The 23,004-nt window shown below is 41.1% G+C and overlaps 1 protein-coding gene and 1 pseudogene across 1 annotated transcript in view; both read right to left on the bottom strand.

The window, feature by feature from the left end:
• Positions 1-3,997: 3,997 nt before the first annotated feature.
• The window catches only part of GRIK4 (glutamate ionotropic receptor kainate type subunit 4), a 194,179-nt gene continuing 175,172 nt past the window's right edge, over positions 3,998-23,004 (bottom strand). The window contains exons 15-20 of the mRNA XM_015891537.3: positions 18,682-18,855; positions 17,435-17,600; positions 17,100-17,325; positions 13,986-14,114; positions 8,600-8,718; positions 3,998-4,438 (exon numbers count right to left, since the gene is read on the bottom strand). Coding sequence (XP_015747023.1) covers positions 4,067-4,438; positions 8,600-8,718; positions 13,986-14,114; positions 17,100-17,325; positions 17,435-17,600; positions 18,682-18,855 — 1,186 coding nt within the window. The 3' untranslated portion in view covers positions 3,998-4,066. The remainder of the gene's footprint in view (positions 4,439-8,599; positions 8,719-13,985; positions 14,115-17,099; positions 17,326-17,434; positions 17,601-18,681; positions 18,856-23,004) is intronic.
• On the bottom strand, positions 9,217-12,135 carry LOC103068060 (trafficking kinesin-binding protein 1 pseudogene; annotated as a pseudogene).

The raw sequence follows: 23,004 nt of genomic DNA, 5'->3' as shown, positions 1-23,004 counted from the left end.
TGGGTCTGTTTGGGATGTATATAGGCGTGCTTTTGCATCAGATTGCTGTTGAAAAATTAAGACAAGAAAGATGCTAGTATTTTCTAACCAAACTGGGAGTTGGGGAGGGGAGAGAGAAGGGGCAGCTTGACTGACTTCTGTAAGTGCTGCAGTGATGCATATTTAGAATCATTATGGAGCTGGAAGGCTTTACAAATTTACAAAGATAAATATCTAAGTCAAATATAGAGGCTGCTTCAATATCTGCACGTTCATAAACCCAAGTCAACTGATAGCTTATCCTCAAATCTGCTTGTGTTATAGGAATAATAGCTTGTACCTGGCCTAAATATACATTTAGATAATGACAGGATTACTGCTTATTAACTCAGGGCTAGCCACATTTCCTTGCAAGATGGCACGGCTATATTTTAAGCCGAAAGAGCATCAAACGGGAATGAAAGATGAAGAACAGTCACAGCTAAATTGCCAATAAAATCTATGTGCTGGCACTACAGTGGTCAAGTTACTCTGTTTAGAAAATAACTCAGGATATGCAAAATTCAGTGCCAGTGATGCAATTTAAACAGGCATGTCCCAGTGTGGCCACATATATAATCATTCTCAGAATGTGCCAGCACTCTGGAGCTTGAAAAAATGCAGCGTCTTTCACGTTGTTCATCTCTTTAAAAGGAAGCTCAGATTCAATTATTCATGAGATTCTTTCTCCTCCCTTTGGGAAATCTGTAAATAAACATTAAAAGACCCATGCTCGTTTGATGACTATTCCCTTTTGCCTGTGCAAGCATGTTAGCCTGTCAGGAAAGTGGATATGATAGCAGTCATTGTTTGTAGAACTGAACAGCAAGTGTTGCTGGTACTTGACAAACGTATGAGAGAATTTTTTTGGTTTAGTGTCCTTATGTCATTCTTCTCTGCCTTGTTACCCAAATATCCATGTTGTGTGCTTTCATTGACTGCCCAAGAAGTCTAATGTGAGTTGATTGGTACGGTATGATCAAGCATTGACAATTGCCACAAACACAGAGAAATGAGTTTAAACAGCAGCTCTAACCAGCATGACCAATCATAAGTAATGGTGGAAACTGTAGTCCAACAGCATCTTCGGGGCTGCACGTTACTCATTCTTGGACTAGAACAACCCATGGAATTTGCATGGGGAACAACAATGATAGAAGACTGTTGCTTTCATTTTTCCGTGTATGAACTTCTTAGAGCTACTTGTTAGGAATTATGCAAAGCAGGACACCAGGTAGATATTGGGTCTAATCCACAGTGCTTTTCTTATGTTATTCAGAAAAAAATGTTGCCTCACCTCATACTCGAGAAAAAACAATTTAAGATTCTATCCATATTTGCACCAATCATGTACTGACTATAGCAAATGTTTCCAACATAGTAAAATAAGACTAAAATGGCAATTATTGGACTAGTACTAGAGTTAAAACACCACTTGGCTGTGGAACTCACTACAGTGGTACCTCGGGATACGAACTTAATCCGTTCCGTGACTCTGGGCGTATCCCGAGTTGGTCGTAACCCAAAGGAAATTTCCCCATAGGGTTCAATGTAAATCCGGTTAATCCGTTCCGCCCTCTGAATTTGGTCGCACCCCGAGGCAAATTTCCCCATAGGGTTCAATGTAAATCCGGTTAATCCGTTCCACCCTCCGCCCGAATTTGGTCGCAACCCGAGGCAATTTCCCATAAGGTTCAATGTAATTACGGTTAATCCGTTCTGGCGTCCATGGACCACACGGAAAGCGGCCGGGCGCGGCGTGGTGCGGCGCGAAAATGGCCGGGTGCAGCGCAGCGCGGCGTGAAAACGGCGCGGCGCGGCGCGAAAACGGCCCGGCGCGGCGCGGCCCGGCGCGAAAATGGCGCGGTGCGGCGCGGCGCGAAAACAGCCCGGCGCGGCGCGAAAACGGCCGCGGACCACGCGGCAGGGCCGGAAAAACAGCCGCGGACCACGTGGCACGGGCGGAAAAATGGCCGCGGACCACGTGGCACGGGCAGAAAATGGCCGCGGACCACGTGGCACGGGCGGAAAATGGCTCGTACCCCGAGGCGGAGTTCGCAAACCGAGGTAAAATTTTGGGGCCAGAGCTGGTCGTAACCCGAAAAATTCGCAAGCAGAGGCGTTCGTATCCCGAGGTATCACTGTACTATCTTTTCTCCGCCTGAACTACTTTAGTGGAATTATCATGATGACAAAAATAGAGGAAAGCAGAATAGTAGTTAATTGTTTTGTGCTCCTTAGATGAAAGATAGGATATAAACGTAATAAAGGATTCATAATTATTCCAAACAGAATAACAAAAATCCAGTGTTTCCAGTTATTAAACTAACCAAGATCTCTTATTTTCATTATGATTTTTCTGCCTATTCTCTGCGGTTAAAAAAGAAATTTCCCTCTGTATACTGTAGTACAAGCATTCTTCTCGCTATTCATTCCCACAGTACTCACCAGTGTCAAGGGTTTCCCTTATTAAAATGTAAGAACAGAAGGCTATAATTTTCTGTATTTCACGCTTATATCCCAGCAGAAATTATTTCAGCATTTGCTATAATTCTTGTGATCCTATTTCTAGAGTTGAAAATTGATAATACCTATTGAAGTAAACACATAAACGATTTAGGAGAACTTCGTTGATCCTTTTCTTCCTCACTTCTAAGGGAAATCATTAATAATGTACACAAGCAAAGTTGTAGCACAGTCAGGGGTCACAGTTTAACACAGAGCGGGGTTCATTTCAATGTCCTGAAATCAATGAGTTAAGACTGGATGGAGTTAAGATTGGGACCAATGACAATATAATGTTAGCTTAATTGGCTGGCAGACAAACTACTGGAATGTCAATAGCAAGAATGCCATAAATTACTCTAGCTATAGGCAAGTAAAGACCTTGTGAATCCAGACTTCTGCTCCTCTGAATATCAGGGGAAAGCTCTATCATGGAAGGACATATTTTATTTAACACATTAAAAAAAACCCTCCAACAATCACGGACAGGATAATCTTTGATTTCAAATTGTTCATCATCACCTTCTTGATTTTTTTTTTCTATAATTTTTTTTAACAGTAAGAACTTGCATAGAATTGCCATTTAGAAAATAGAAGTTATGTATGAAAACCTACATCGGCCAAGGATTTCCTAATTACTGACAACTTAACTCTCACTTAACCATCCAAGATGGGTTCCTTATGGTCTTCACTCAAAACCATTTTGTAACAGTGAACTCTGAGATACGAGATATTCTCTAGGTGTGAAGTCATTATACAGGTTTTTTTTAGGGCAGTCTCATTACTGTTTGTAAAGTAATTTGTGAAGATGTATCTTTTTTTTAAAAATAGTGCTAAGACTTGACTTTCAGAAACTCACAGTTTAGTATAGTGATTCTGTCACTCTCTACTGGTGGGAGAAGACAAAATCCCTTCCCCTCTCCTCTGTTGAGCCCTGTGCTGTACTGGCTTGCTTTCTTAAAAGCTCTACCACAAAATGAAGAAGGAAAAACTACAACTCTGGTCATTTGCAAAGTCTCTGAGTTCAGTTTGCTGGATGCTTTTTCCTATTTGCGATTCTTCAACTAGACCTCCCTTTCATGAACTCTCCCTCTTTCTCTATGATCCTGTTCTTCTTACTCACCTGCTGCAAAGCTAGGAGTTTGATATCTCAGCTCAGGTGTGTTGATATAGATCTTGAGATGCCCAGAGGAAAATTATTTTCCCTTTCTCCCTTACATTCTAAAAGAAAGAAAGTGATTGTTGCCTTTTTCACACCCCCTACCTCAAATGCCATAGAAGCAATATTCTGAGGAAGCGTTTTCCCAGTTTAGCTGGGAGGGCTTTCGCCTAGCGCTGGGAGAAGTAAGAATGTCAGAGACTCTCTCAGGGAAGACCAGTAACAGAATGCTCACTCACGTTGGGCTCACTCCCAGCCTAAAGCTTTGATATGCTCTCAAGAAGTTGGGATACCACTTTATTAATTTAAAAATAGTTCAACACTGTACAAGTCTCATGTTCTGTAAAATGGAACATTAGCTTCTTTGTCGCCATCTCCCCTGCTTTATTCAGGCTCGCTGCTGTTTGTCACCTTCTCCCATTCCAAACTCTCGTCACTTTGCACAGGGGAATCTGGGCCTGGCCGAACACGAAGACCTTGGAACCTCCGACATTCGGGGCACACCCGGATGTGTGTGCAACCTCGAGCGACCAGAGCAGCTTCTTGTGCAAGTCTCTGTGCCAGCTGGTCAGGGTCCCCCCCACCACAGAGTTTGCCATTGCTGAGGGTGGTCGTGGTAGTAGTACGGGCTCTGCGGTCTTCTTGTATAATGGGGCGAGTCCGAAGAATAGCCCCACGCCTTTGGCGGGGGTGAAAACTGTCCTTGCAGAGAATGATGCTACGCAATTCTGACACCATCTCCTGGCAGGCTGATATCTATCATGGGGTAAAAAAACCCGCAGAGTATTAGAATACTAGTGCTTAAAAGACTGTTTCAACATCACCTATTCTCAACTGTTAGAAATTCTGTTTGTATAAATCCTGCTTATCTGTGATGCTATTAGATTTTTTTTTATTTGCTCTAGACTCCAGGAAACTTTATTCAGCACTGGATTCTGAAATCCTTACTGAAATCAATACTGATATCACACAAGTATATTTGAATGTTTTTCTTCCATGTTAAATCTACTCTCCTTGAGGTCTAACGGTGGGAACTGGGCTTTGGAGACTTCATGACATCTAAATCTAAGATATTTAGCATGTGAAGCCTTATACTGGGTGTTAGCTTATAAGGCAGCCCCCTTTTCCTTTTGTAATGCATTTGGTTGATGCCTTATTGATACTGTCAATTTATATCTTCTGATGTACATAAATATGGCATAAGCTATAGGGAACAACTGTAAACTAAATTATGTAAATTATAAACTAAAAAGTCAGATTTTTCCCTACTTTTTCTAACCAACGAGTTCAAACAATAATGCCTCAGTTTATACTGAGATTATATAACTACAGTAGAGTCTCGCTTATCCGACATAAACAGGCCGGCAGAACGTCGGATAAGCGAAAATGTCGGATAACACACAGTAACAATTGAGTGCGGTAAAAAAACAACCAAAAAACCCCCGATCCACTGCACCTGTCGCAATCGATTTTTGCGTTGCGGCGCCGCACCGTCAGGAGCAACAAGAAAGAGTACACTCACGCTCGCAAACGAGCGGCACACTTTTCTCGTCACCGATTTATGCGTGTTGTGTTTTTTTGAGGGGCATCGGATAAGACGGAATGTCGGATAAGCGAAGGTCGGTTAAACCAGACTCTACTGTAATTATATTAATAGATGTGAATTGCTGTACAACTACAGGTAGTCCCTGGGTTAAGAACACCGGGGTTATAGATGACCCATAGTTAAGAACGGAGCCTACTGTAGCAAAATTCAAGTTAAATACACAATGGTTCAAGTTCATTACACAATACTATTTATACAGTATTATACAATAATACTGTTCTGGCTTACAAACAAATTCGACTTAAGGACAGACCTTGGGAACGGAACTCATTCTTAAATTAGGGATTACCTGTATTTATCTCACATGAAACATAAATCTCAATTTCTGCAAAATTTGTTAAAACTTCCTGTCTTTTCCTCAGATTGGGTAAACCATATATAATACAAAAGCTTCCATATTCCCTAATGTTTCCTTCTTTGTCAAACAGCCCCATTAGTTTTTTTTGCCCCAAGGAGTTAAGAAATGATACTTGTATTATTTTTCTTGATCTTTAAGCTGTTCTCTGTGTTAGAAAATGTATCATTATTTATCACATTATTTGCTATAATAAGCCTCTAAGCTTTCCAAAAAGCACTGGAGTCTTTTAAAGACAGTGGATTTTACAACTATGTGGACATAGATGGATTGAAAAACTTTACATAATCCTATCGATGCTGATCCCTAGTACTTGTGTATAGTATGTAGTGTGCTTTTAACAATCCTAGTAATTGTATAACATCATTAGAAGATACAGGAATATTACCATGTCCATATTGCAGATTGTGTCAGGTTTCTCACCCAGCTCAGCTGTAAATCTTAGAAGATGGCTTACAGCCACAGTTCAGTTAGGTTTGCCTCTTTATTAAATGAAGTTATATATACACTTGAAGGGGAGGAGAAAGGGGGGGGATTTTTTTAGCCTGGCTCTCGCTATTTTGCTTCTGTACTTTGCACTTGTGCTAGGAAGACACCCTTATCTTAAAGTGAGGAGGACACGTACACAGAAGACCTTGGGGGGGGGTGCAGGGAAAAGGTCTTGAGGGTAAGGGTGAAGCTGGTTCAGACTGCCTTAAACTGCCTTATGCGTTGCAATCTATTGTCCTTGCAAAGCTATAAAAACTGCATTTGAATTTCCGTCGGTGTGGCACTTCCCAGTACTTTTGCTGCCTGTGTTTTGGGTTGCTGTCTACCCAGCTGCTTCCCTCAGCCGAATAAAGAGTTGTTTTCTTTTCCAAGAGCCTCTGCCTGAATTCTTAGCATTGAATCCCCTAAGATTCAGGTCTACAAACCTTACACACTGAAGATTGCCCATTGCAGTACAGTACACAGAAGTCAAAACTTTTATATAAGTCTATGCAAAAAGGTTTAAATTTCCTCTCTGGGACAATAACTACTTAGCTGTTTTCTTGATAGCCTTGGAAAGCACCTATCTATGTTGACATAAGTGTTCTCTCTAGCCAGAGAACCACTGGTTCCTACCTCGCCAGCTTCATTCTTTATAGATCGCAAGGCTGAATGACCTAATGAATTTATAACAGAGGTAATATTAACAGCAGTGGCTCCTTGATTTTAACTCAGCCTCAATTACTATACAGATAGTCCCTGGGTTAAGAGTGCCTGGTTTAAGGAGAACCCATAGTTATCCCCACAGATAACCCAACCTTGAGCTACACATATTCTCTTCTATTGGGACAACCCATAGTTGAGAATGGAGCCTATTATAGCAAAATTCGAGTTAAATACACAATGGTTTGAGTTAAACGTACAATGGTTGGAGTTAATTTCCCAACACTACTTATACAGTAGTATACAATAATACTGTTCTGGCTTACATACAAATTTGGCTTAAGTACAGACCTCGGGAATGGAACTTGTTTTTAAAGTGGGGATTACCTGTACATTACTTCTCATGCTATATTACTTCTGCAAGGAATTCTGACATTGCATACCAAAAAAAATGCAACTTTACCAAATTAGATCTTAAGTTCCCAGTCAGTCAGAATCTTATATATTAGGTAGGCCAAATCCTTTTGTACCCTTTGCAAGGTAAGACTATATCAAATACAGAAGGACTTTTAGAAACCCATCCTCTAATGGATTAGCAGTCAGGTCATGGAGCACATAGCCGACCTTGGGTGGTCTCAGAGCTGAGCAACTTTAGCTCTAATTAGTACTTAGATAGGGGAACCAGCTCAAAATTATAGTGCTTTTGGCTAGGTTGGGAACTCCCAAAACAAAACCCACCCCAAATAAGGCATTGGCAAACCAGTTCCATAATGCTACCAAAAAGCTGTATGGATGCAGTCACCAATAGTTAAGCCTGACTCAAGGGCATCTTTATCTTAATGATGCAATAGAAAAAATGGATACTGAGCCATTTGAAAATAGTTAATAAATTATAACTATAAATTACTATACAGTAGTTATACTATAGTATATACCCATGTTTCTCAACCTTGGCAGCTTGAAGATGTGTGGAAACTTCAATTCCCTTGCTGGCTGGGGAATTCTGGAAGTTGAAGTCCACACATCTTCAAGCTGCCAAGGTTGAGAAACACTGGTATATAGTATGTAATTTTATACTATACTATAAAAAACTATAAATTCCTTTGTGAACCATATCCCATTTTCCCAACTTGCAATATATTTACAAATGCCATTTGGTCTCCATTTTACTTCATCTTATTCTGCATGTTCATTAGTAATCTGAATAGATTGACATTATATTTGTTCTTCCTATAGAACTCAGAGGTAATTTCCAGCAATTGTTTTGCTGAAAAAAAGAAGAGTTTTTTTCAGTAAAAATGGTTTCTTAGAAATCTTTCAAAGCTTCCTTTCTTCATATTCTTTCACTACTATTCAGTCTTGACTAACCTCAGTTCTGCCATTAATTTGTCTGAAAAATAGCTTTTCAGCTTAGTAACATTGGCTTCATCACAGAGCCAATCATATTTAGTGATGTGATGATATCACCCAGGACAAAAAAAATTAATTCAGAACAGGAACAGAACTTCTTGAATAGATATTGTTCTTGCTCTGATTCAGCTTCATATGTCTTCAGTGCCATCATCAATCATACCATCGTTAACAAGGATGAAAGAGGACAATGTTTCAAATCAGAGAATAGTCTCAACTTTCCATGATCAGCGTTATAAAGAAGCTTAAGAGAGGCATGGCTGCCAAAGCGGACATGACAAGTCTAGAGATTATCTGACTTACACATTACCAAGGTTACCTAATGTTTTGTTTATTATATGGAGCCCCTCAGATGTTCTTTTGGTACAACACACTTAATCAAATATTAGAGCATGCACCTATCTCAAAAACTTACCTCAGAATGTTCAGAGTGTCGGAGACTCCATAAGAACTCCAGCATTGCCATGAAAATTGCTACGATTAAACCGCATATCAGAACCACAAAAATTCCACCTATATTCTCCATTCCTAGACCTATCATAAAACACACACACACATACACACATAGAAACAGAAACAGAAACAGCATTAGCATGATAGGCTAACTTCTAAGAAGCCACAAATTGCTGCTAGAGTCTTCAAGTAGTGATTTGCGTGATCAACTGTGCAGCAGCCTACGAGAAAGTCTCCCACCCATGATTAACACTAAGTTAACCTCGGCATATTATGCAAATGTGCTACATAATGTAATGGCAGAACAGGATCTTAGGTAGGTTTCCTTGCATGCAAAGTTTTTATAAAAGCATTGCCCTTAATAACCCAGCACATTAAATAAAAGAACAGCAGGTAGCTTGGTAATTTGAGTGTCCGGGAATAACATATTACAACATACTAGTTTTCAGTACTGATGAGTTAATAATATATAAATGAACATAGGAATTCAAGCTGAATTCATGAAAACTATGAATATTCTATTGAAATATATTAGAAATATAGCATATGTTAGGTTTTTTCCAGGGATAATTTCTGCTCTCAGAAGAGTTCAAACAAACAACGAGGATGGCTGTCTCTAAAGTAAAATGAGTATGTATTACAGAGATTTCCTCCTTCCTGCTGATGGTGCCATAGATGGTCACTAAGGAGAACAGGTAAAGACCTAAGAGCTTTATTATCACCTTCTAAGGGCTTCACAATCTGAAGCTTCTCTGGAAGATATGAATGACTGCTGATGGATATTCCTGAATAGCCAGTAAATTCAGAAAACCTGGAGTATGTTCTAACTGACATAATACCGTCTGTTGGAGTAATGAAGCCACTATGAAGTTCACCCTTCTCTGCTAATTCTCTCAACTTTCTTTCCTGTTCTTCAAAAAACCTCCTTTCTGACAGGTAATTCTCCCTCCAAAGGGACAACCTTTGAAGGGCTGTTTCCAGGTCACCAGAACCTGGTGTTCCTGGTTTCTTGTTCTTCTTTTCATTTCTAGAGTCAGTGGATTCAGTTTCTAGGATGATACTATTAGTCTTGTTGGGTATCACAATATCGGAAATGTCTCCTTCATAGAAACTGGATCGTGGTGTCCTGACACAGCTAGAAATGACTGAATTCATTATGGAAGACTGGTTAGATCCTGGAATGTTTATTGGAGATGGAGTTAAGGATCTCTGCTTTACCACCTGATTGATGTTTTGTACAGTGTCAAAGACTCTCTTGTGATGGTTTAAGCCAGAGCAGTCAGTATCATCCAGATGCAGCTCTTTTCGCATTGATCCTTCAATGTCCGCAGCTAAGAAATCCATTGGAAAAAGGCCTAATGAATGGTAACAGCGTGATATAGCATTTGGCATTGTCTTGTTCATAAGGTTCCTCAGTTCTTCTTGTGCCTCATGAAGCATTTCCATACACTCAGCACGTTTATCTCCCAGCTCTCGTAATTCAGCTGTGAGTTGCCTTTCGGCATCTTTAGCTGCTCCCAAATATCGGACAAGTTTTTTTTTTTCCCCACTGTACAAGTGTTTGCCTTTTTCTGCAAATCCACTATCTGAGAGAGAAGATGGATGATTTTTTCTGTTGTTGGGCAGCATCTTCAGTCTTCTTAGCTAACTCTTCAGAAATGATGACAATCTAAATATTTGCATCTCTGAGCTCCTTCACACAATCATTTACAAGTTGCGGCTCTTTCTCTTCCTAAGTAACGGTTTCAGTCTTCAGCTGGCAGGCCTCTGATCCAAGGACAACGTTCTCCTCTTCAAGATCCTTCAATATCTTTTGAAGAGAATCAAAATGAAAATAATTCTGGACAGATGAAGATGATTCATTCCTCTTCAATGGAGTTGAATAGATAGATTCTGGCTTGTTCTCTTCAGCAGTGCTGGTATAAAAATGAAGCAACTCATCTTTCATGGACAGCTCATGATGCAGTTGAGAAGCCTCTTCTCTGATAATTATTTATTTATTCAATTTGTATAGCTGTCCTTCTCAAACAGTGATTCTGGGCGGCGAACAATCATAAAAACAATTAAAACAGTTAAAACACAATACAAAAAAGAAATTAAATACAAATAGCAGCCAAAAGATATTATAATCCGTCGGTGTCAACATAGTCAGAAAACGGGGCCCTTCACATACTCAGGACCCCAGGCCCAGGCACATAGCCCGGTCTTCAAGGCCTTCTGAAAGGCCAACAGAGTTGGGGCCATCCTAATCTCAGGAGGGAGGATGCTCCAGAGGGCAGGTGCTATGGCAGAAAAGGCACATCTCCTGGTCCCCATCAGCCAACATTCCTTGGCTGATGGGACCCAGAGCATGCCCATCTGGCCGGACCAGATTGGATGGGTAGAAACAACTGGGAGAAGATGGCCCCTCAGGTAACCCAGTCCCAAGCCATGATGGGCTTTAAAGGTGACCACCAGCATCTTGAATTGCATCCGGAAACACTGGCAACCAATGCAACCCTCAAAGCAGTGGTTACATGTGCCAAATAACTGATGCCATTTACAGTAGAACCCATGTAGCTGAATTCTGTACCAGCTGAAGCTTCCGAATGCTCTTCAGGGGCAGCCCCATGTAGGGCACACTGCAGTAGTCCAAACGGGAGATCATGAGGGCATGCATGACAATGAGCAGAGCCTCCTGGTACAGTTAATTACTGTAATTTCGTGCCAAAGGTGCCTTTGGAAAATGGGTGGCCATGTATATATGTTAACGAAAGAATAAATTCTATTACCTTCAGCAAGGCCAAGCACACACAAATAATTCTGTATGCTTTGCATGACTTCAAAGCCATTCTTGTGTTCAGCCTGTGAAATATTTCCTTTTTCTAATAAAATGCATTGAATATATAACTCGTATATCTCGTCCTTTCTTCTATTAGCAGCTCTGGTTTAAAAACATAAGGTCTAGATTAACCTTGCTGAGACCTAAACAGCATACAGATAGTCCCCAGGTTAAGAACGCCCAGTTTACAGATGACCCATCGTTAAGAACGGAGCCTATTGTAGCAAAATTCAAGTTAAATACACAATGATTCAATGATTTAATACACAATGGTTCAAGTTAATGACACAATACTACTTATACAGTATTATACAATAATACCGTTCCGGCTTACATACAGATTTGACTTAAGGACAGACCTTGGGAACTGAACTCGTTCTTAAAGTGGGGACTGTCTGTATCTGTATCTAGTTCTTGCTGGAGGCAATGCACCTTTGGCTCTAATGTTTATTACTGCGACTTGGGTAGACTTCTGTGGATTGAACAGAAGATTGACTCACAAATGATGTGATGGCTTGTATCAGAGCTGCTGAGTACAATTCTTAATCAATTCAGACACCTATAAAAGTTGCCTCTCTCCTCTTGAGCACTAAATCAAAATGTGAGCATCAGAGATTTATTGACAATCTCTACAGGCCTTTTAGAAGAAAGCCTCGCCACTCCTCCTTGTAAATCATCGGCCAGTTGTTTTATTTGCAAAAGTTGAGGGTCGTATCTCTTTGTGCCTCCCAAATGTGTTCTCAGATGCTCCTACCCTGTAGCAAATCACAGTGGCAGAAGCAGTGATTCTTCCACAAAAGTGCCAATTACAGGTCTGGGCCCTCAAAGAAGGGAATCTGGCACCGTCAGAATAAGTCAACGCCAGAAGGCTGGAGCTGAGTCATTACAGACCCCTGGAAGCTTATGAGGATCTCCCACCAGTTGCCTCTAAGTGGGTATTTGAAACATTGCCACAAGAATGGAAAAAGCTGCTCTTTCCATTTTCCATTTTCATCTCAAAGGCATTCTGTTTTAACCATTTCTGCACTTAAAAGCAAAGGACGTGGTTTCTAATTCTCCCACGGGGTAACAGCAACAATTGAGTTGCTCTGTGCTGAGCTAGGGGTCATAACCCACCACTTGTAGTACAGTTACAGCCTGGAATGCCCCTGAGACCCCTTGCTCACCCAAGAATCAGCCCCCTACTACTTTGGCGGACCGAGATCTGTCAGAGTTCTCTCTGTTCGGCTGAGCTCCTCATTCACTGACGGGTCCTCGTGCGCTCCCCTTCTCCTCTCCTTCTCCCTCACAGTAGTAACTCTTTCATAATTTATCAGTTTATTATTGTTCCTTTGAAGCTTAGTTCTATGCTTCAGATGTCAGGATAAAGCAATTAGTGCTCTCGTTGGCCTTGGGATGTTGGGGGCTGACCAGCGAGGCATTTAAAAGTGCTCCTGTAACATAATCCCGTCTCTGCAGAATCGGCCTGGAATTTACACAGGATGTCTGGAAAGGGCCGAGAGTGGAATTTCAAAAGCAATACTGAACTTCCATTAAGAAACAGTATAGATTTGAATAAGAGTCACATCAGGGTAAAGAAAACGATCTGAAGTTTACGCACGCACACATATGCAGATATTTTAAGCCACTGATGGAAAGAACCAATTCTTTCAAAATTGCTTCTAGGATGCGTCCCCCTCCCAATTCTTTCCTCTTTATGGTGAAAAATAATTTGAAGCGAAGACGGTTTCCAAACATCCACTCTTCTTTGTGAACTACCCAACATACAGAACACAAATTATTTGCCAGACGAAAGATGTAGACTGTTATCCTATTTGCTTTTCCTTCATGCTTGCTTTTCCAAAGCTACATAAATGAATGTTGTACGAGCCTAGAGGTTTTTGGCTTCTAAGGGTCAAAACTTTTCCTTTGGCCAGAATTCTTTCAGTCTCCCAAGAAAAGGAAATCTTTCAGCTTTAGGTTAGAAAGGATGTCATTAAAAACATGTGTCACCACCAGCAATAGCTTTGGGCTGCCATGAAGTCAGGATAAAGCCATGTTTTTCTGACAATTTGCATAATTTTCTCTAAAGGCCTTGTCCTTCAGCTCCACAAATATATTATTAGCATCTGTTTCACTTACCCTCACACTTTTAACAGCTCTATAGCTTATGCAATTAACCGTTAACCTCTTCTGATGAAGTTCTATTGCCTTTAAAGGACTTCAGGGTTTGGATAATGTCCCTGGAATGATTTATTTTCTGCTGTGATGCAATGGACATTCAACAGAAGTACCTTTGCTCTCCACATGCCTCCAGTATTTATTATCTGGTCGCTTTCAACCTCTTGGCCCCAAACAGGAACACACACTATGAGGAACAGCAGCCATTGCTTTGGCGTTCTCCTCACGTTAGGAAGGCCTCGAATTAAAGGACTTTGATGTTCCCAAAATATGACACAGCCCTGAAATTTTTGTTCAGTAATGATTCTACCACTGTACATTTTTATTACCAGACAAACCACTGGATAGAGAAGTTGTTGGTTATTACCCTTGGCTCGATGGTCCTCTTCTTTAGGACACTGTCCTCCCTCCCACCATTTTCGCTTCAGGATTTCAAGACGGTTGGTCTCCTGCAGCTGGAGAATGGCCAAGTCAAACTCATCACGGAAAACAGAACCTGTAAAGCCAAGATGGGAGATCTGAGATATTTGTTCAGTCTCAGGGGATTTCTACTTCCATTTTCCACTTGTGTTAATTTCTTTTTGTAAAACTTTGCAGAAAATCTTGAATGTCAGATAAAAAATTCTTTTAAAATGTATTAAAAATGTATTATTGCCTGAGCCTTTAAAGGTACAACAGGAGAAGCTGTTCTAAAACTCTCTTGATATAGTCTCTGAAGATGTAGTGAATTACATCTGAAGACGAACTAAGATATTTCTACATTTCTTGAAAATCTTTTTTATTGCTGAAACCTAGAAGTCCTTTGTATTATGGAAAATACTTCTCCAACTGATATTGCTCTGAATGTGCTCCTATTTCCCCCTCTTCCCAAAATAAAAAAAATAGCGTGTACAGAACTGAATAGTTTCAGTTTCTCAATAGGGAGATGGATTCATTTCCCCCTCAATCCCCACAAGAAATGTGGTTTCTTATCTCTTATTTCAGAGGCTCAAAGAAAGTTCTTCAGCAAGTAAAGTCATCAGACAATTCAGCTTTGGGTTATGAAGAACTTTTCCATGTTCTTTTTAGGGCTGAGGTCCTGCATAAAAGGAAGAGGCTTCTGTTATTTTATTGATTTGTATGATTTGCATATTTGAATATAGGCTAATATTTTTTTGTTTTTTGCTGCTCAGCAGATATAAACCTGTGTGGGCAAGTCCTAGGGAGGTGTATTCTAAATCTTCCCCCAAATTTACCCCAAGCTCTGTTGCCACTTCCCTTTTCCCTGGCTTCTATTCCTAGGAAGATGATTCTATCAAGGGACTGGTATATTATCTACGTCTGCAATGACTGTCAGCAACTCCATGAGGCTCCCTAGCTTTACACCATGGATTAAAACGTGACCCTCCTCCCCTTCATTCGCATCAAGCACTCTATTACTGAGTTAACATTTTTACCACAAAAAATTTAGGGGTAGGGAAAATGTGGCTGCAGTCAGGTCAAAAGGCCTGTATCTTCTGCATTTGACCTCTTCTCTGCATGAAATTGCCTTCCCAATTCCTTTTTTTAGATCTGTATGCTAGCCTAACTTCCTTGACTGTGGAATTGTGACAGGCTAATAACTCATGATGTATAGGTCAGGTGGGAATAGCTATTTCGTGTCCACTGCCTACGTTTTAACCTCCTTAAAGAAACAAGGTTCCCATTCTAAGGCACTGCTTGCACACCAGCAGCTCCTAATGGAAGAAGTAGTGGAAACTGGGAGTGGAGGGTATTATCAAAGGACTCTCTCCAATAAAATTCCCATGAATTGTGCTATTCAAATGGATGCAATAAAGAAGGTGGAACTTTGTTCTTCTCATATCAGATGATATTGGTTCGTAATAAAATCTCAAGCATGTATATCTACTTCCCCCCCAAAAAGTTAGGAATTGTAGAGAGCCAAGGAGATGACCTTGGAGAAACAAGGCAGAGACAACAATAGCCAAACCTACTTTAAGCCCAGGAAACAGAGAAAGCGTGAGAAAGAAGCTCGGACTGACTCCTCCTTAATTCACTAGAACAGTGTTTCTGAACCTTGTCAACTTTAAGATGTGTGAACTTCAACTCCCTGGCTGGGGAATTCTGGGAGCTAAAGTCCACACATCTTAAAGTTGACAAGGTTGAGAAACACTGCACTAGAGGATAAGAAGGAAAACTCAGTTGGGTTTTCAAGGTTCTGCAATTATAGCCTATATCAATAAGGTATTGTTCCAGCCAGACTTGTGGAGTCTGTTTCCTAACCTGGCCTATCTCGAAGGGCTGACAGGAACCACACCCTTTCTCTTTGCTTCATATTCTTTGTCCCAGAGAACCTTTTCATAGACATCTGCAGGGGGCAAGGGGAACAACAGAGCTGGGGGGACATGGGTCCAGCCTACAATTGGAAGAGCTCATGTTACAGAGTTCCCGACCCACTTCCTCAGAATTCACAAGTGGAAATGAACTCCAGATAACATCCCAGTCACCTATTTAGACCCAAAACCTATGGATGTGAGTAATGTTATCAACAGAATGTTATGCAAATAACTGACAGTGACCTATAGATGGATCATCTCACCCACTCTTCCCCAACAGGTCACATTAGACAGTGTTGCCTAGCAATATCCTGCTGACACCATAAGGAAGCAGAAACCCTTACTGCCTCAAATATGGCTCAGTCAGATTCAGTTCGAGTCTTCCACCACTGGCATTCCAGATGTTGCTTCTGTTGCTTCATCTCCTGGATTCCTCAGTAAACCAAAGAGCTTCCCAGGATTGGCAAATAGAGAGAGGTTGCTTGGGAGCAATCATATCCAGTGGTGTGGTTGCCTCCCAATCCCAGAAGATGACCACATACTTGGTGGCATTGCCTGTCAGACTATTGGGAAAATCCCCATGCCTCTGCTGGAATCCATCTGGATCCATAAGATGCTTGGAGCAAGCTATTTTAATCGGTGCCCTCTACCAAGCAGAGGTCATAGGAGGTGACAAGCTTCATTTGGACCATAATGTGATCCAACCACAGCAAGGCTGATCTTGGCTTTTCTATTTGTAGCAATTTGATTCTCATACCTAATTCTTTTACTCCTTTATTTTGAAAAATATACAACAGCTGCCTAAAAACTGTCCAACAGTATTATAAAGTGTCCAGTAGATGCACTTAAAAAAAACTTGATCTGCCTCATCTTATTCAAACTGAGTATTGATCTACCATGAACTAAAGGTAGACCAAATGTAAATGATTTGGGGAATCTCAATTAACTAATGAAGAAATAATAATTTAGGAGGCCATCCAGATAAATACATTAATCAGGCAGATATATATACACATGAATCAAGAAGACAACTTTCTGAAGATCAGGAACATACAGGGAGGACTGCAAAATTCATACGACATCTATTCTGAATCTGATTTGGTCCATTGATGCCCTGAACCTCTGGAGACAGCTCAGAATAGCTAGAATTTCACTTCGCTGCCTACCGACTGGCATGCCAATCCCGTAGCCCTTGGTGTCCAGAAGGCCCCCGACCTGCGTGAGGTTGCAATTGCGCTGGCGGTAATACTCGTTCATGGTGGACTCCAGCAGGAAAGCATAGTTAGAGTTGAGCACGCGTGCAATTCCTTCTTCTGTGCTTTTAACAAAGACACTCGGCTGCTTAGAATACATGTAATTCCACATTCTCTGGTAGGTCTGGTACCGTGAGTTCTTAGCAAAACGAAACAAAAGAGCAAAGATCAGCTTAGCATGCGATATTGATTTATCTGTTTTACAGAATGAATTCAGTTCTAATGACCTCAATCACCCAAAGGCTTACTTGGAAAAATGTCATGCTGGAGCCTCCATGGATCGTGCCATACTCAATAGCCGTCTGGTCAGCAAGATCGTCTACTGATTCAATGGGCACATCCATGCGCTGCACGGTGAGAAAGGCTGCCAGATTAGCCGTATAGGAGGAGATGATGATCAAGGTAAAAGCCCACCTTGAGTGAAAGAAAAGGAAGCAAAAGACAAAATGGAAATGGTCTGTGCTTTGCACCTCTCCTCCCTTCTGAAAGGCGCTAAACATCCATGACTACCTAAGAAGTCCATCTATCAGTAACTGTGGCTGGAGTAAGAGGGGAAAAAGCCTCGTTCTGTTCCATCTGGGCAAAATAAGAAGGGCACACCTTCTAGAATTGATGGACATGTTATAAAGCAGGCTTTTGGAACTTGGTTCCCTCCAGATGTGTGGAGAGAGCAACCCAGAATTCTAAGCCATTGTGGTTGAAGGCAGGGAATTGTGGAGTTGCAATCCTCAAACATCTGGAAGATGAACCAGTTTTGCTTCATGTAATGCTACTCCTCTGTGCATTAAAACCTGGTAGGGGTAGAGCTGGATATAGAAGACTGCACTGCAAGACTTATTTCTTCCACAGTGGAGTTGCTGGATCCCAAATTATTATCATGTGTAACCTATTTTGTTATTAAAGTTATTTTATTTTGTCTTTTTTTTTTTATCAAGGAAACCGAAGGGCATTACAGAAGAAAAGGATGTGGAGATTAGGTTTTACATAGCTGGCTACTGGAATTGAGAGATATTGTATACTAGCTAAGAATCAGAAAACCATGTAATAGAGACATTTCGTGTTTTTTCTTAGAAGGAAAGCCTGTCTTTATCTATCTTCTTTTTTACTCTCTGCTGCTCATAGATTTCCAAGATTCAATCTGCAACTAAGAGCAAAACATTAATGCCAACAAACTCTCAGGGATACCAAATTTATCATCAGATTTCATGCTAGCGTGGTGAACTAATGGTTTTGTTTACAATTTAATTTTAAAAAATCTTGAAGGATTATGGAAGATGGGTTCACTTAATCATTGGGAAACATGAATATATAAAGCTTCTCCAAATGTATTAATGTGGGAACATCTAGACCCAGAGTCCCATCAGCATATCAGTTGCTACTGCATTGAATGTCTTCTCCTCTGCGATGTTACCAAAGCTCTCAATGAAAATAATCCATGTTGATAACACTATACTGAACCACCTCAAGAAGAAAGATGATCTTTTCATTTTCTTACCAGACTCCGCTGACACAGCGGGTGGACAAAGCTCGAGGGGCAATCGTGGATCCCTGCTGCATGAATCCACCGACAGGAAACCACAGGCTATTGCCAAGAGAATACTGATTTACCAGTAGATTGCATTGCCCTTGAGAACAGGGGTGGGGACTGTACCACTCATAGGGTGTCAATCTGCAGCATCAAAACACAACACATCCAGTTACACTGGCATATGAACACTGTGTGCCATGGAAGCAAGAGTGGTAAAATTCCCCTGGATGCATAAGTTCTCAAGATGAGGTCTTGCAATAAAATCACATATCATAAGACTATGATCAATCTGAAATCAGGAAAGAGTCTATAACCTTTGCCTGCATCTTCATACTTGTTTAGCCAAGTGGAACTTCAGGGAAAATTGTTTACTGTTAATAAAGCCAATTTCAGGAAAGAGAAAGGTTCAGATTTGTGACTCTCAGGTTAATTGCCCTTCACAATAGTTCAGAACCTGGCAGGGGTTATTTAAAAGCATGTTCTTTTACATAGCCTTTCCCTCTGCCTTCTGTCTCTCATTCTAAAGGAGGAGCTACCACTCAAGGATCTTGTCTGGGAGAAGCATTTTTTCCTCCTACTAAAATACCCCAACTGAGATCCAGCTACCTGGCATTGGGTGTCTGTCAACTGAAGCCACACCTTATTGGTGTAGACCCCTTTAGAAAATGTATCAAAAGCAGCTGTGTCTTTGTGCAGACAGTTCCAACTGGGTGATAAGTGGCTTTAAATCCTGTGTGTTGAATGAACTCATGAATCTGACAGCTTCAGTTGCACCAGGAGACCCTCAAAGGTGGCCAGTATTAGAGCTCCGTGGCATTCATAGGCATCTGCGAAGAGGGATGAAATCTGTGGCGTCTCTTGCGCAAACTTTAGAAATGCAATCCTATTTTTGATTGGGAAGAACTGCAATGATCAGGGGTAGAAAGTTCTCTTTCTACTAGAAATAAGTAATTGTGGGGAAGAGCTACAACTGGTCACTAACTACAGTTACGTAGATCAATCCAGCACAACCACATATACAGCAACATATAGCTAGGATCTACATTTCAGAAACCTTAGATATAATCTCCTTGGATGTTTTTTTGTTTGTTTTAATTTAAAGAAATTCCAGTGGCTGAAATTCTGGACATTTATCAAATAAAAAAATTATACTACAGTCACCTGGACTCACTTTTAGAATGAGACTATACATGTACTTAATACAGTTATAATTCACTTTTAAGAAAACATGGAACATACTGACCACCTTCTGTTTTAACGGATCAAAGGTTAAGATTGTATTTGTACTGTTTTTAGAAATAAATGTTTTATTATATTTGAAATAACAACTCACTGAGGATATTAGCCTTCAGTGAACCTCATGCCATTTACGTTGATCTATCGATCGATCGATCGATTGCACAACTCTATGCATATTTATTTGGAAATCTATCCAATTCAGCAGGATTTCCTTTTTTCCTACTAATTATTTTTAGGACGGCAACCAAAATCTCCTAGCCCACATTGGATCGATTCCTGTGGGAATGTATGAGGATCAGATCCAGTGTAGTTAATTAAAGCCTGCTGAAATAGCATCGTAGCGAAATTTTCTTGAACTCCAAATGCCCCCACCAGGTGGGATGAGAGGTTAGGTCGTAGGTGATTGCTTTTCCCCTAAATTATATCTGCAGCTTTCAAAAGCCGTCTTCAAGCACCTTTATAAATACATCTCACAGGTGACTCACAACCAAATCAATACAGAGGTTCTCAACCTTTTGCTGTGGTCTATCTAAGCAAACATAAGTTATAATCAAGCAAGATGGGGAGCTTGTTGGTATATGTGAGGTTTTTCCAGAGAGGATGTTCAACCTAGTTTGATAATTTCACTCGGAAACTGCCAAAGGCTCATTGTTGCTAATAAAAGTATAATCATTTTTTATTCTGGAAAATCCTTGCTGTATGTTTCATCCCCATACTGCATAATTGGATTTGTATTCAGTCTGCGATCTAGATTCCTTTTTTATTGGCTTAAACACCCAACTTGATTTTCCGCAGTGGAATTCATATCCAAGCACAGCAGTGTGCCATCTGGTTCGGTGGAAGCTGATCTCTCACTTCCCTATCTAGATACGTTAAGGCCCGTATTGGGGCACTCTCAGTCCACCCTAAAGTCAAATCAGCCTCAAGAAGCTATGCGCTGACTTCTGTTCATTATTCACTGCTTTCAGAGTGAGCAACCACTCACCAGTTAGAGTTTCTGCATTTTACAGAAAAGACAAAACAATGCATTGAGAATGGAATGTACATACGAGGATTTTTCTTCCTCTGTAGGAAGGTCCTCCCTTGTCTATTATTTGGGCACATCTGTGTGACATTCCATTCCAAAAAAGCGTATCTTACTAAACAGTGAGTTGCTTCCTACTTGTTTTCTGCTTGCCAGCCGATCAAATGGGCCAGCCGCTGTGGAGCAGGAATGATTTCAGTTGGCTTGCAAAAAATGTCAGCAGAACTCAAAGGAAATTAGTATGTGGGGTAGGGGTGGGGGGTGGGAAACGCACTGAAATCATTGAAACTGCCTCTGCTCCTGTAGCACAACACTCAGTGAAACTCCCCATGGGTCACAAATGTGCTTGACAAAGCAATCAAGGTGCAACAATTTGTGCTCAGCAAGTCTTACTATTCACAGTTTCTAAAGGACATTAGAGGTGCCCAAATAACAGACAAGGGAGGACCTTCCTACAGAGGAAGGAAAATCCTAGATTTATTTCTCAGCCTTGGCAGCCTTAAAATGTGGGGACATCAACCCCCAGAATTCCCCTGACAGCATGCTGGCTGGGGAATTCTGGGAGTTGAAGTCCACATGTCGTGAAGTTGTGAAGGTTGAAAAGCACTGGGTTAGACCAAAAGCCAGCTGGTTCACTGTTTTGTGCAAGAATTCAAGCAACCAGGGGCTGAAGCTCAATCTCGTCCAAACCAGACAAGTCTTTAGCTACGTATCAGGAACCACTTTAAGTTCAGGAAAAAGCACCAAACTCGTGCGGGGTTACACTCATTCTTGCTCTCATCTTCCAGCCATAGAATCCGAGGGCTTCACGAGGTATTACAGCGCTCTCAAAATGAATGGTTTCACCGGGTTCTCCCAAATAACTTCTTTACTTTACTTTTTTCCCAAGTGGTTTTATTCCTATAACCCTTTCTTTCCAGAGACCCTAGGGTGACAAAAGTGCTACAAAACAATCATCTACAAAAAAGTCTCGTAAAACCAGTCAGTCTTTAGAATGATCAGTACAAAACTTAAGACAATGCAGTGGTGGTTTTTTAAAGAAGCAATTTAAAAGGCAATGGAAGGGCAAATTGGTTTCTGTAGAGCAGTGTTTTTCAACCTTGGCAACTTTAAGATGTGTGGACTTCAACTCCCAGAATTCCCCAGCCAGCTATGCTATGCTGGCTGGGGAATTCTGAGAGTTGAAGTCCACATATCTTAAAGTTCCCAAGGTTGAGAAACACTGCTGTAGAGAGTCAGAAAGATGACCTTGACGGAGATATGCAGGAGTCATTGCTTAGGCAAAAGAGGCTGAAGCATTTTTTTAAGTCCAGAATGTCCAGATGACATTCAGTAGTGATTCAGACAGATACTTCCCTAATTCACTGGAGTATAAGGAGGAGGAGAAAATGAAGCACAATCAGACCTGCAAGATTCTGTTATTGTAGCCAGTCTACAATATAAAACTATTGTAGCCAGGAGTTTTAGCCTTCCTGTGGAATTGACTTCCTGGTCTGGTCTACCTAGTGAGGCTGGCAGTTATGGAGTAGGTGCTTTCCTACCAATGCATGGGTAAGTAAGTGTGTCCTCAGTTGTCTGAGAGAAGGCAGAATAGGGGCCAGGCCTACTTCCCTCAGACCACCGAGAAGGTCTTTCTCTTGGCCACAGCACTGTGAATCAAACCAGCTGGCGGGGCTCCAGGAAGGATCCTCCAGCTGATCTTAAGGTTGGGTGATATTGCGGAAGGTGATCTTTTAACTGCTTTGGCCACTGTCAGTTCTTTTGGGGTTTGCATCATGTCCCATTTTGCTGTCCCACTCAACAGTTGGCCAACTGTGTTCTGCACTCGTTGTAGCTTCTTCATGGTAGCCCCATACAGAATGCATTATGGAAATACAATTGTGAGGTTATTTGAGTATGGATCACAAACTAGGCTAACCTGGTCCAGGTAGGATCATAACAGGTTTTACAGCAAACATGGCATAGGCCCTCTTTGCCACTAAGGCCACCTGTACTTCTAGAGACACATTGGAATAAGGAAGGGCTCT

This window comes from Python bivittatus, unplaced genomic scaffold (genome assembly GCF_059951505.1).
Source record: "Python bivittatus isolate LINGU-HERP-01145 unplaced genomic scaffold, Pbiv_v1 ctg000320_np1212, whole genome shotgun sequence".
NCBI lineage: Eukaryota > Metazoa > Chordata > Lepidosauria > Squamata > Pythonidae > Python > Python bivittatus.
The sequence above is the reverse complement of the archived record's forward strand: the minus strand, read 5'-3'. Positions and strand labels throughout refer to the sequence as shown.